General features: G+C 36.7%; 1 protein-coding gene across 9 annotated transcripts in view; it reads left to right on the plus strand.

Moving 5' to 3' along the window:
- The first annotated feature begins 3,339 nt into the window (after nucleotides 1-3,339).
- The window catches only part of LOC124392965 (transcription factor 12-like), a 13,065-nt gene continuing 1,817 nt past the window's right edge, over nucleotides 3,340-14,587 (plus strand). Inside the window, exons 1-11 of one of the 9 annotated variants that reach the window (XM_046860276.1) lie at nucleotides 3,340-3,558; nucleotides 6,289-6,382; nucleotides 7,165-7,304; nucleotides 7,598-7,739; nucleotides 7,829-7,893; nucleotides 9,245-9,338; nucleotides 9,999-10,072; nucleotides 10,324-10,509; nucleotides 11,429-11,543; nucleotides 11,726-11,954; nucleotides 14,430-14,587. The exon at nucleotides 14,430-14,587 is cut by the window's right edge and continues 75 nt beyond it. In XM_046860276.1, the coding sequence (XP_046716232.1) occupies nucleotides 3,487-3,558; nucleotides 6,289-6,382; nucleotides 7,165-7,304; nucleotides 7,598-7,739; nucleotides 7,829-7,893; nucleotides 9,245-9,338; nucleotides 9,999-10,072; nucleotides 10,324-10,509; nucleotides 11,429-11,543; nucleotides 11,726-11,954; nucleotides 14,430-14,587 (1,369 nt within the window). In that variant the 5' untranslated portion in view covers nucleotides 3,340-3,486. The remainder of the gene's footprint in view (nucleotides 3,559-6,288; nucleotides 6,383-7,164; nucleotides 7,305-7,597; nucleotides 7,740-7,828; nucleotides 7,894-9,244; nucleotides 9,339-9,998; nucleotides 10,073-10,323; nucleotides 10,510-11,428; nucleotides 11,544-11,725; nucleotides 11,955-14,429) is intronic. The other 8 variants (XM_046860277.1, XM_046860278.1, XM_046860279.1 and 5 more) reach the window with 8 other exon arrangements.

Genomic DNA, 14,587 nt, shown 5'->3' on the forward strand with positions numbered 1-14,587 from the left:
ACATGGTGTTGAAGTATGGAAAAGTAGCCATGTTGGTTCATTAGGCTTATTGACTGCTTGTGCTAGTATAAAGGGATAGCTCAGTGGGTAAGGTGTTGGTTTATTGATCAGCAGGTCCCCACAAGGTTGTTGGTTTAAACCCCTGTGTTGCCAAGATGAAGTTTTTATTTCTTTTTTATCTAATAGTCTGTTTACTTTGTTACATTAAACTGTAAATCTATTTGTTAAGTAAAGAGACCTGTTTAAAAGATTGCTTTTGTTTTTGTCTTTTTTTAAAGACTTGTTTGGACTACTTTTAATATGAGTTACATGGTGTTGAAGTATGGAAAATTATTGACTGTTTGTGCTAGTAGAAAGGGATAGCTCAGTGGGTAAGATGTTGGTTTAATGATCAGCAGGTCCCCACGAGGTTGTGTAAATGCCAGCATTTTATTGCTTTGATTGGATGGTCAGAGAGTGTGCTAGTCAGATGGTGCAACCCGCAGCTGTATCAATTTGCACAAGCTGAAGTATATTTAAGTATATTCAAGTGGATTTAATAGCTATTTTTCTATTCCACAATGGCTGACATAGTAGAAGAAAATGAATTAATCACAGATACACATTTTAAGAACATTTAAAAGACAGACCCTTCCAAACACATTATGAAGACAGGTTAGGCAAAACAGTTTAAAACAGTTGAGCTTTTTCATGAACCATTTATCCTTTTGGATTTTCTTACCTAAAGTATTTGCACAAAAACACACAATTTGCATTAATTTCAAATCCCCAGGAAAACTGTAATGCACAGGGAAAATGCACAAAGAGCCCAGGGTCATTTTATAAGGTTTATTGATGCTTCTATTAGAGATGATGTATGCGAGTGGTGCAGCTTTGGCTGCAGTGAAAGGAGACTTGTTGAAATGTGTTCATTAGGTTTCTTGCTTTAGTAATGGAAGTCATTGTCGCTGCATGAGATACCTGTCTGTTATACTGCATTTCTGTATAATATTGATAGTTTTTATAGCTTTGTGTGGTTTTTATACCATCATAATGATGGCATTAAAAGGTGGATTGATTCAGGTAGGACACCACAGAAGGCCTAGGTGTGAAACGCAGGACCCGCCACTGATATTATATACCTATCAAATATTTTTAATGGGACTGTTATGTACAGTTCTACCCTGTTTATCGCGGTGGTTGTGTTCCAAAAAAAAAATGCGATTAATGGCCACCACCCCAAAAATGCTATTTCATGCATACAGTACTGTACTGTATTAACATTTTACTTAATTTTATAATTAATAATATTTTTATTGATAAATTTCATTATTTTAACATAAAACTCCATAAAAACAATTCCCTATTCATTTTTTGGTCTATTGTGCTGTCTGCGAGAAACCGGGAAAATCAGCCAAACAAATTAATTACGTGGCAATTGCAATCCTGCGATAAACCGGGGTTGCCAGTTTTGAACCACGGTAAATCTGGAGATTACTGTATAAGAAAAAACAAAATAACAAAAACTGTCATAGAAGTAGTCAACTCATCAATTCATCCTGCTTGGTGAACTGTTCAGTAGAGTGTTGTGTCATTGAAGACAATTCAGTCTGGGCTGTTTTTAACCCATTTGTTTTGCATTTGGTGTTATGTTGATTGGTTTTCAGCTTTCAGCAAGAACGTGTTTATCCTGTTAATGCCTTGCCATTGATAGATTTACTCAGTCAAACGAAAAAATGTATTGATAATGAAATATTACAAATATTTAAAAAATTAATTGGAATTGTAGTGTTATTTCTTATGGCATCTGCTTTCTCAGATTTTCATTCAAACCACTACTATGTGCACATTATGAATAATCATAATCATTGGTAATTAATGTTTCCAAACCATTGTCTTACCACCCTGTCAACCCAGAACATTGAGATTTTAAAACCTTATAATCTAATCTTAATCTCTAAGATTACCTTCAACTAAATCCTGAATGTACAGAAAAGGCTTGGAGGGTCCATACTGACTAAAATGTGACATAAATTACACAGGTTAGGTAAAAATAAATGGGTTTGACTTTAGATGGCATATATTTTCTGGGAAGAGACTTTTATAACATGTGTTATTACACTTCCAGTATATTCCAGCACAAAGTGTAATAAATGTTTTAAAATGTTTAGTTTGCACAGATTATGTTGATTCAGAAGATGATCCACACACCTTGGGTCATTCAATATACTGTATATCATTAAAATTATTTCTAATCATTCAGATGCATATAATATACACAGTATTTCTTTAAATAAAGGTAAGAATTATATTAATATGAAATTGAAAGAAGGTCAACAAACAAAAACAATTAGGGAAGTCATGACTACCACTGAAAATATATATTAATCAGCAATCTTTTTAACATTAAATCATGTTATTTTTGCTGTAGTCCTTATAACTGTAAGGTGTTTACCATTCATTCTAGGGTGTCACAAGGATCATATATTGACAATTAGTTTAAAAATTACTATAATCCATAGGATTTTTGGAGATAAACTGGCTTGGATTTAAAGATTTAGGCTATTCTGAAGCTTATACTTGATCTATAATATAGTGGCTTTGTTCTGCAAATTGTATTTATATTGTTTATTATATTTATATTCATGAAAGTGTAGCTGTATATTGGCAAGTTTTTGCAATCTGAAGCTCCCATTGCAGCATTCACTGCAGCATTGTCTCGAAGCATCTAATACCTTCTTACTCGAGTCACCAATGCAACAAGAAACAGGTCAGCAGACAGTAAATCAGAGATTAAGTCTTGGTGTATTACCACATTAAAAGAAAAGCGCCAAAGGAAAGACCCAGACAGTGTAAAGTGTATAGTATATAAATAACATCAGTCCTGCTTCCCCCACCCTGAGCTTATCCACACAGCACGTGCTGGTTCACCTGAAGCTGTCTGAGTCGGGAGTATAAGAGGGAACTAGGTCAGAAGAGGAAACAGGGCACCACTTAATGTCTTTGTGGAAACAGAGATGCTCGTTGTGTATTCTCCACTGACCTAAGCAGAGCCTTGCAAATAATAAATTCAACTGTCTAATGGAAAGCATCTTGGAAATTCACAAACTCAGGATGTGTTTATCATGTATTGCATAAAGACCCCAATGGCAATATGTTTGGAATTAATATTTTTTTAGCAAACTACAAAAAAAATGCATTGGTCTACTAATATCACCTCTTTTTTTTCCACCCCACAGCCAAAGCAAATGCAAATAAAAGCTGACCAAAGGATCCTTAACTCACACCCCCCATCCTGCCTAACATGGTTTCTCCCAGCGCTGCACTATCCACCCCCATGCATAGTTCTAGGAGTGGTTCTGTCTTGGTTTGCATTAGTGGTGTGGCAGTAAGTCTGAAGTCAGTCTGGGACATCTGTGAGGAGAGGACCACAAGGCTGAATGTGCACCTGTATGCGTGTATGTGAAAGGACAGCTCTGGGACGCTTACTGACCTGAAGGCGCAGTGATGTTTTGTGCATTTTCGGGCCCAGGGTCAACCAGTACCTCACTTATGTATCACTATAGCAATGGGAAAGAGGTGAGTTGTGATATTGGACTGAAGATTCAATCTTTCTATGTTTTTTTTTTTGTTATGTATTGATGTATTTCGTATAAGAATTTGTTGTATTATTATATCCTAGTCAGCAAGTTTGAGTACAAACTGTTTATATACTGTATATGTATGTGTGTGGGTATGTATATTTATGCACAGATTCTCACAGTTTGTGTGTGTGAGTTAATATGATTATTGTAAAAGTGTAAGTTCTGTCTTAGGAAATGTAAGAGTGGACCAGATAATGTGTTTGAAGGTCAATAATGCTTTTCACCTGCTTTGAATGAGAAACCTTGTTGTTGACAAGCAGCATTAATCTCAACGGTTGCTCCAAATATAAAGTCTTTGACATGCCATACTTGGTTAAATCAAGGTTCTTCTTGTTTGCTCGAATGGCATGGTTGCAAAAGTCACAAACCAAGTGCGTCTTTAAAGTGCAAGTGCAGAGAGCGAGGCATAAAGTGAAATGCCCTGGCTGGTATGTGCCTGAACTCTGGCAGATGTTTTCTTCAGTGCTCTCCACCCTATTACAACAGTGTATAGCCCCCTTCTTTGATCTGCACACATGGTAAGTGCCTCCAGACGGGCATGGATGACACAGAGCAATGGGAAAAATGAGTTGCATATGTGCAGGGCTGATTTGGGTTTGAACAAAAATTTCGGGCCAGCTAGTCAGTAAGCTTTGATGAAATGTTTTATTGATTCCAGGCTTTTTAGGCCACGAGACATCTTTTTTTGTGTTTTAAAATGCATTCCTGTGTAGTGCCACCTCGTTTTTTTTTTTTGTTTTTTTTTTAGAAAATAAAGTTTTTCTGCAGTGCTGTTTTCACTGGCACTCACATATGCTTGCTTAGCTTTATGGCTCTGAGGAGCTCACTGCTTAACTGCTTTGATCTTTGTCTCTCAAAGTACTTTGATATCTGATGAGATTGAGTCCTGGATTCGAGCCTTGTCCTAAAACCTCTCCCATCCTGCTAGGCTGCTACTCTTGTCATCATGCTTACGTCCTTACCTCTAGGGGGCAGAGAGGTCATGCCATGGGATGTGAAGATTATAAACGGGTCAGCTATTCCAACTGGGGGCCATTGGATTGATCCTGCACCATATGCTGTGTACTGCGGGTTTGAGCCAAGCTTATCTGATTCTGCCAATCACCGCAGGCTTTTTCAAGAGACGAGCCAATCAAGAGCAGCTTTGTGCTTTCTTTGTCAGATACCTATAAGAATGGGAGCAGAAAACTCTTCAGTGACCCCGAGGGTGATTTTGAGGGGGTGGCGGGGGGACAAGAGAGGAAGGAAAGTGCAGTGAAAGCTTAAGGCAGGTGCAAAGCAAGAACAGATGAAGTTTTATGAGTGTATGGGTTTTTGGGGAAAAACAAATCCATGTAAAATACATTAAGGATCTAATATGTAATATAATTGCAATTAAAAATAATAAAGGCAACAACAGTAGTAAATATACTATATATAATATGCATGCATAGAAAAAAACAAATAAAAAAAGATAAACTGTAAAAGTAGATGAATAGTACAACAATTAAATAAGTACTAAATTAATTAAACAATTGGCAACTCAGTACATCACAGATCATGGTGAAAAATAAAAATAAAAATAACATGAATAATGACAGGAACTATGTATATATATATATATATAGTTAAATTAGGGGTGTAACGGTACACAAAATTCACACACAATTTCATTCGGTTCATTATGTACCTCTGTTTTTATAAAAACAAAATTAAATAAATCGAATTATACAATACACTTTTTATTATATTGATTAAATTAAAAAATCTATTCAATTAGCACAAATTTAATAGTTAAAATACAATTAAATACATGGAAAAAAGATATTAAATAGTTTCCATATGTTACACCCCATTTGGGTAATACAGATGTGTGTGTGCTTGTGTGTGTTTAACAATTAATATTTATTTTTTTAAAGATCATCTACTTGACTGTGCTACTTATTTCGGCATACTTTAACAAATGTCTTCATTCCTTCCCCCCTTCATTTATTCAATCCAATGATATGGGAATTATCATGATTTTCTCCTTTTAAGAGAAGTTCTTGAAGCTGAATATAAAACGCTAAAAAATCTATAATGCTAACGTTAGCTGCTCGCTACTTCCTAGTATGGATTCTTTAGCGTTTCTATGCATGCGCAAAACAAATCTTATTTCCGGTACGGAGTAAGTAGCCACTGTGACACTGCGTTAACTTTAGTTTCTTCTTTATACCCCTGGCATTGTTGTTTATGCTTTCGATTAATTATAAAGAAGTGCACAGAAATTGCAAGACGAAGACTAAACAAAGGTGCGGTTTGCCACTTAATACGTTCCTGAGAGAACTTGGATTTGCACAATGTTCACGTGAAAAAGGTGTTCTCTCAGTAAGCCCTGTACCGTAAAATTTTGGTATGAACATGTAATTTAGGTATGAACACGTGTTATATAATATTTTATACACATACACACACACACATATATATATATATATATATATATATATATATATATATATATATATATATATATATATATATATATATATAATATTTGCCAACTATATGATTCTTTTTGCTATTTTAAAGAATAGGGGCCAGTCTCAATCCTATCCATTTATTTTTCCAGTTGATATTATTGTTTCATTTCCTTCCCACTGATGCTTTCCATTTCAGTATTTTTTTTGTAATGTTCTTTAATCATCAGGTGTACTCTCCAAATGCAGAGGAACCGAAGACAGATTCTGCTTCATACTCATCTTTTAAACTTCCGAGCACAAGTTTCACAGGCCATTTCTTTGGTAAACATATCCTTGCTTGTTATATTACCCCACAATGATGACTAATAATTTTCAGACAGTCCTGTTGTTTACATCTGTGTGGGCAAGCAGAGGCTGCAATTGCTTTATTTTAATTAGAAAATGTTGTATGCGTGCTTGTGTGTGTGTGTGTGTGTGTGTGTGTGTGTGTGTGTGTGTGTGCGTGTGTGTGTGTGTGTGTGTGTGTGTGTGTGTGTGTATATACGTGCAGTGGAACACAGAGCTCGGCTGTTGGAAAGTGTTTTACTCTCAAGGATGCCTTGGGAGGCAGAATGAAATAAGATAGCCTCTATATTGTATACACCAAAGTTGTTATAAGGACACACACTCATACACACACTTGCACAGGGTTTTGTTTTTGCAGCTGTTTTAAAGCATTTTTGGTTGATTTATATTTAAAAAAAATAATAATAATAAAATCTGACTTCAACAGCCAAACCAACATTTTTTTTTTTACTTTTGGTGGAAAGTGGGGTGAATTGGATCCCTCGTATTAACTATGCTTTCTATTAAGCTTTCAACTTCTTTCCCACACTGTGAATTGCAGCCAAGCATAATATAACAGAGCTCACTACTTTCAATCTGAGCCAGGGAAAACCTACACTCCTGATATGATTGGCCTACATCTTGACATGTGTTTTGGATGAATGACAATACTAATAATAACGTATTATATTATTTCTCTGCCTTCTGCTTGCATTTACCTGAGGACAAAAACCCTTTGCACTTGCTCGCCTCAATATATTTTGTCATTTCACTGTAAGATGGGACAAACAGCTCTGTAGACCCCTGGAGCTCAGCCAGTGGGATCAGTCCATCAGGTCATGGAGGCATGCTGGGATCCTCATCATCTAGCCAATCACTGTCTGGGAACAATGGCAACCTGCCAGCACATGACCGTCTGGTAAGATGTGACTTTAAAAATGCAATTGTGTAGAGCCCTTGAGGAAAGTATAGCTAGCTGGAAATGGTAGATTAACCTCAAACAAAAACCATTGCACAGATTCCATTCTTATGCAAAAAGGTCATTGAAAACTTTAGGTCATGTAGGGTGGCATCTGATCCGATTTAGTTCTCAAAAATACGTTGGCAGATGTCAGCACTAAGTGATTATTGTTAAGAGATCATTGGTGTTTTAATGCTAAAGTCAAATTCATAAACTTATACAACAAATACAATTATTTTGCTTTCCTTTAGAACATTACACCAAATTCAGCACCACCTGATGTCAGCAAGTGTCTTCCGCCGATGTCCTCTTTTCACAGAGGAAGCAGCAGTGCTTCGTCTTTTGTTTCTTCACCCCATAATACGCATGCCGGTTTCGCAGATCGGCGCATGGGTGAGCCTCCATGCACATATAATTAAAATACAATAGATTTCATAATACAATTTTCTGTTGTATTTCGATGCATGTTTGTGTCATTTCAGGTGGTCAGGGGAGCACTGCTGGGGGTTCACACACTGGAGAAACTCTCAGGAAAGCCCTGGCTTCTGTAAGGATTCATATTGTTTAGCTAAAATTATAGTACGAGTACATTATCGTCTGAAGAAAAGAATGCGGGTTGTGCATATTCCATTATCAGGCATTTCTTTCACTCTTCTCAGAGTCATGTAGAACTGAAAATCTAAATTTAATATTGTATTTGAATAATTATTTTTATTTTGGCACACATTCTTGGGTGTCATAATTTTCAGGATTTATGAAGCAATTTACTGGATGAATGTTTTTTTCTGCCAAGATGCTCCATGGCCTCATGGGAAAAGCTTTCTAAGCATGTTAAGTTTAAGCATTTATGATATTTTGCTAATGTGACTGCATATATGAGATGTATGTTTGAAATATTCCTAGCATTAAGGAAAAAATATCAATCAAGCTCACATCAGAAACAAGGGCTTGTATTTTCAAAACTCTCCATCCTGAGTATATCTACTGTATTTTTCGGACTAATTTATGAATTTTTCCTGTTTTTTTCCCGGTTTCACAATCTTTAAGCCAAAAAACCCCATAACATTAGACCAATGAAATTTCCGAACGGAAACGAAAAAACGCACCTCACCTGTATTCTGAACTGCACGGCATCGGGAGAAAAAACTTCCATCGGGTGATTTTTAAAAGCACGAGAGAAATAGGAAGGAGGAAGACAGTAAACAATGACTTTCTTGGTCGGCTACTGTTTAGATACAAGCCGTTGTAGTGCGTTGAGTCTGGGTTAAGGGAGAGCTCGCTAACTCCAGTTGCAACAGAAATCATATAAGCACAGACAGGTTTCCAAAACTCGTGCTTTTTTATTTTTCTTGGCAACAGCGTTACAGGTTAGTCAAACAAACTTAGAAATGAGCATCAGAAAATAATAAGGACATATTCCTCGGTCTCCACACATGCAGTAATAGCGGAAAAATGCAGTGGCATGCTATTCCCAAAATACCGCTATGCTCCTAAAGGAAGCGAAACATATTTCACCCGTTACACCGTGTCTTTCGTGTACGTAACGTGTCTTTCATTAAAGCCTGTGTAAAGTTCATTAGTGTGGACACCTGCAGCTTATAGACAGGTGCGGCTTATTTATGTTAAAAATAAAAATATTTGTGAAATTCAGTGGGTGCGGCTTATATATGGGTGCGCTTTATTACGGTAGTTCAAAACAACATTTATGAATAAGCAAGAATGGAAATTGATTATGCAATAATGTAAAAACCCTAAAGTGGTGGTGATTCTTAAGCTGTAAAGGTAATCTCCATAATATTTATGAGAATCTTACACATTCATACACATTCAACAACAAAAAAAGGGATACATTTGAGTTCCTTGCTTTAAACTCTTAATTTTCCCCTTTGCTGTGTCAGATTTATTCTCCTGATCACACCAATGGCAATTTTCCCTCCAGTTCATCCACTCCAGGGAGATCTTCACCTATGGCTGCTTCTACTGTCTCAGCAGGTTTTTTGCTGGTTGTTTTACATTTTGTAAAACTTGTATACTGCTTGTATATAGAAAAAGGCAGTTTATTTAAGGGAGTGCAAATTGTATAGCATATACACACGATATGGATAAAAGATAATAGATCTGGACATCTGATCATCACACCCATATGTGTTTTGTCCTCAAACTTTTGCCACAAAAATGTATGCTATAAAATTATAATTTCCCTACAATGGAACTTAAAGGCCAAAATCTGCGCTAGTATTAAAATACCCCTGGGGTTAATAAATGGGACATGAAAACATATTTTGCCAAGGCTGGAATATAAGAACTCGTATAAGAAAGTGTTTTGTACTGAGCCCCACTGAACACCTTTGGGATGAGCTGGAATTCTGACTTCCTGACAAGTCTTGCAACATGAGTGCCTGATATTACTAATGCTTTTGTAGCTAAATGAGCAAAAATCCCCACAGCCAATCCAAAATCTATCAAAATCTCCAGAAGGTTATTATAACAGGAAAGTGGAAATGTTTATGACCATGGTTTTGAGGAACATTTGAACATATGGATGTAATAGTCAGTTGTTTACATATCATGCACTGTAATAAAGTACATTGGTTGATCGAAACAGAGGATTTGGCACTAATTAATACATTTCATCTGATCTATTTCTTTCAGGAGCTAACCAATGGCCTCGATCAGGTGGGCAGACAATACTGCCATCCAATTATGAGAACTCTATGCAGACATTGGTAAAGTCAGCTACAACATTTCTAGTTAATCTAGAAATAGCTTTTTTGAAGTATTACAGTACAAATATAATGTTTAAATGATGGAGTCATCATCCTATTTAACCATCAATCCAATTTTTGTGACGATTTTAAAATTCTAATGTAATAGAAAATTGGGTTAGTTTTGTGTTTTGCGCTGATGGACATTTAAATTTTGTAAAGAAAGCTCCAATCTTTGTGTTAAGTCCAAATGTTTGTTTTTGATGTTTTAGGTGGAGGATAAACTGGACAGATTAGAAGATGTCATTCATGTCCTAAGGAACCATGCAGTGGGCGGGACAAATTTTAACCTGCTCAATGACATGCGTAATTTAATAGGACTCACGCAGCAAGGACAAATTACAATGAGATCAAACTGCCCCATCACCGGACTAGTAACAAACGGATTACCTACAGATGTAAGTCATTGTTTATAATTTACAGGCTCTTAGAGTCAGGGCAGAACAAAGAAGAAACACAAAAACAAGAGCATACACAGGACAAAAGACAAGTCAACAAAACATTGAAAGACTGTCCATATATAGTTAAGAAAAAAGCATAGGACTGATAAAAAGGGGGATGTTAAAAAAGGACACAGGTAATAAGTTACAGGTGGTGACAATGGGTAATTAGTGCAGGGTGAAGGAGCACACTGGTGCCATCTGGTGGGAATTAAAAGAAAGACAAAGAACGAAAAAAGAAAAGAGAATGAAAAAAGACAGTACCCTGAAATCCTGATACAGGCATTTAAAACAGCTAATAATAACATATATCAGTAGGTGTTAAAAACTCACAAATGCTCTTTATTGATATACTGATCATTTTAAAACTACCTTTTTACTATTACTAGTATAAGTAAAGTACCAGCAAGTTGTTACTGCTGGACCCTTGAGCAAGGCTCTCACATGCGCAGCTGTAAGTCGCTCTGGATAAGGGCTTCTGCCCAATGCCATAAAAATGTAAGAAAAAGTGGAAGGTATATGAAATGAAATAATGTAATGTAACGTAATTGATAATGTGATTTACTGTAGGCACAATGCTTAAAAAAAAATTGCAATATACAATACTTAAAAATATTTATTAGATAATAGTGCCTAAATTATATTATTGTTTAACATAAGTTTAGTGTTTACAGTGTCAGGCAAAATTACACACTAACGCAACATTGAGACTCAAGTAAAAATCTTTAGGGTATTTTTGTAGGATGTTCTATAGTGCAGAAGATGATTTCCAAATGCAGAAAGAATAAGAGCACCAGGAGGAATCAGGCCGGTCCAAAAGTTGCCACAGCAGTGGAAATCCATCTAACCAAAAATCTTTCTGTTGATTTTCTGCCAGGTGTCTGCAGCAGACCCAGGTGAGGCTGCTCATTTGGGCACACACTCTTCTACTTCTTCCTCCTCTTCTGATCTGACTTATCAGGAAGACTACTTTAGAGGTTCCCACAAAACAAGTATTGCTTTCTTAACCCTTATTCTGATTCTTATTTCTACATTTATAAACTCAGTATTCACATAAAACACATTTTAACGCAGAAACGCAGCATTTAAACACATTTTTAATGCAGCAATATGGATGTTTCTGTTTTTTCTTGGTAAGCTGCAATTGTCCTCACAATGTGATCGTTTCTTTCAGCTCTGGCAGCAGGTCTTCTCTCCAGTGTGTCATCAGGTAATCTGGAGGTAAAGACAGAGCCGTCCGATGTGGAAGATTTTAGACTGCACCGGACACACTCCAGGAATCCGTCTCACCCTCATCATTCTAGTCGTCTGTCTCACTCTTCCTCCAGTGGTCTGCACTCTGATGAAGAGAGTGACATCAGAGAGCCTGAAACCCCCAGCAATGATTCTGCTACCAGAACCAGGTTACCTTCTACCATAACAGAATTCTAATACAATTTGATAAAGCATATAATGTTCTATATATTAAATAAATCTCTCAAAATACCACTATTGGTCACTAAAGGGGAACTGGGAACTACAGTAGGGAAATACATCTAAGGTACAGGTTGTTGCATTCTCATCTCACATCTTCAGGGTCCTAGGTTGGTCCTGGAGCTCAGTGTAATGTTCTGTGTGGCTTTGTGGGTTTCTTCTGGGTTCTCTGGTTTCCTCCTCCCTCCCGAAAACATGCCAGGAGATGTATTGGTTACAGTAAATTGCATCACACCCAGTGTTCACACCCAGCATTTCTGGGATGGGTTCCACATTCACCCTGGAGATAAATGACTGTATGGATAAATTAATAAATGAATAAATAATGAACTCAAAGAAAGTGTAAGGTGTTGAGATGCACTGACAAAAAACAGAGGGCATGACACAGGTCAAACATAGAGAAGAGCCATCTTAAGTCTCAGAGATGATATGAGAGAAAGAACAAATCAGCAAGGCTTCACAGTAAACATCAGGAAGCATGCGTTTTATAGAGCTAGTGATCAGGAAGTTTAAGAGCATGTCTAGAATTCAGGGAGGTCCTCTGGGGGTGTGGAAGTGAAACATCCCTGATAGAAGTGACAGAATGTAGCACATTAAGGACTGATTTGTTATTGGATGAAGGTTAGTTTGTTAGTGAGTTAACATTTCTTTATATAATAGTAGTTTATATAATGTTGCTCTTTCACACATCTGCAGTCCAGTTGTGGTCTGTGTTTGGTGTTTGGTCTATCAGGAGCAATGAGTCTAGTAACTGTAAATTAATAAGCAGTGATGGACAGTAACAAAGTAAGTGTAATTCGTTACTGTACTTATTTAGCTTTTTTGCATATCTATTCTTTACTGAAGTATTTCGATTTGGGGAGACTTTTACTTTAAGTTCACTACATTTCAAGGCAAATATCTTACTTTTTACTCAAAATGTTGTGATCAGTCGTGCCTTTTTATTTATGTGTGGATAAAAACATAACCAGTAAAGCATGCAGCAATCCACCAATCAGGGTAGAGCTCACACTCTGTTTTGAACTAGTTTTAAATGCTGCTTGGTATATACTTAACACAAACATACAGTTCAGTGTCAGTTCAAGCATGCAGAACATTTTGGGAGCAATAAATGATTAAAAAAAACTCCTGACTTTAACTTGCCACAACATCTGCAGCCTTATTTTCGTGATTTCTTTTAAGTACCGTAATTCCCGGACTATAAAGCGCACCCAAATATAAGCCGCACTCACTGAATTTGACAAATATTTTTATTTTGAACATAAATAAGCCGCACCTGTCTATAAGCCTTTACTGAAACTAATAAACTTTACACGGGCTTTAATGAAAGACAGTGTCTTTTACACAGTGTAATTGGCGAAATATGTTGTGGCTCCTTTAAGAGCAGAGCGGCATTTTGGAAATAGCCTTCCGCCACATTTTTTATTACTGCATGTGTGCAAGACAGAGGAATATGTCCTTATTATTTTCTGATGCTCAGTTCTAAGTTTCTTTGACTAACCTGTAACCAAGAATAATAAAAAAGCACGAGTTTTGGAAACCTGTCTGTGCTTATATGATTTCTGTTGCAACTGGAGTTAGCGAGCTCTCCCTTCACCCAGACTCAACGCGCTACAACAACTTGTATCTAAACAGTAGCCGACCAAGAAAGTAATTTTTTACTTTCTTCCTTCTTTCTTTCACAACTATTTCTCTCGGGAGTTTATCTTTTGGCATCGTCATGCGTTTTTTTCTCCCGATGCTGTGCAACTCAGAACACAGGTGAGGTGCGTTTTTTCGTTTCCGTTTGGAAATTTCATTGGTCTAATGTTATGGGGTTCAGTTTTTTGGCTTGAAGTTTGTGAAACCGGGAAAAACCCAGGAAAAATCCATAAATAAGCCGCTTTGTTGTTTAAGCCGCGGGGTTCAAAACGTGGGGAAAAAAGTAGCGGATTATAGTCCGAAAAACACGGTAGTTGAAAAAAAGATTTTGGGCTTATGATAATTTAAATAGATATGAATCAGTGTTTAATTCATTAATATAATTCTATTAATAGATTTCGGCTAAGAGTAACATTAGCTAAGAGTAACATTAGAGTCTTTTCACATAAACTTAGTTGATAAAGCAATAGTCTTTGATAAAAAAAAATTAAAATAGGAACATTATACCCATAATAAATCATAGTATTGTGGTTACTTAAGTACATTTGAAGGCAAATGCTTTCGTTCCTTTACTCAAGTGAAAGTTTAAAGGGAGCACTTTACACAGCGTATCGTTACTTTTACTCAAGTACATGGTTTGTGTACTTCATCCACCACTCTTTATATAAGAAAAGAATCCGAATCGGATGTCAATGACTGCTTTTCTGTTTTACACAACAGTGGAATTCTGGTGTGTGTGTGTGTGTGTGTGTGTGTGTATACAGTAGCATATTTGAGGATGAAGAGTTGTCCCCAGAGCAGAAGGCTGAGAGGGAAAGGGGGAGAAGGTTGGCAAATAATGCTCGCGAGCGCCTGCGTGTGAGGGACATCAACGAGGCTTTCAAAGAACTGGGCCGCATGTGCCAGCTGCATCTGAAAAGCG

Source organism: Silurus meridionalis, chromosome 10, assembly GCF_014805685.1.
Source record: "Silurus meridionalis isolate SWU-2019-XX chromosome 10, ASM1480568v1, whole genome shotgun sequence".
In the NCBI taxonomy this organism is placed as follows: Eukaryota; Metazoa; Chordata; class Actinopteri; order Siluriformes; family Siluridae; genus Silurus; species Silurus meridionalis.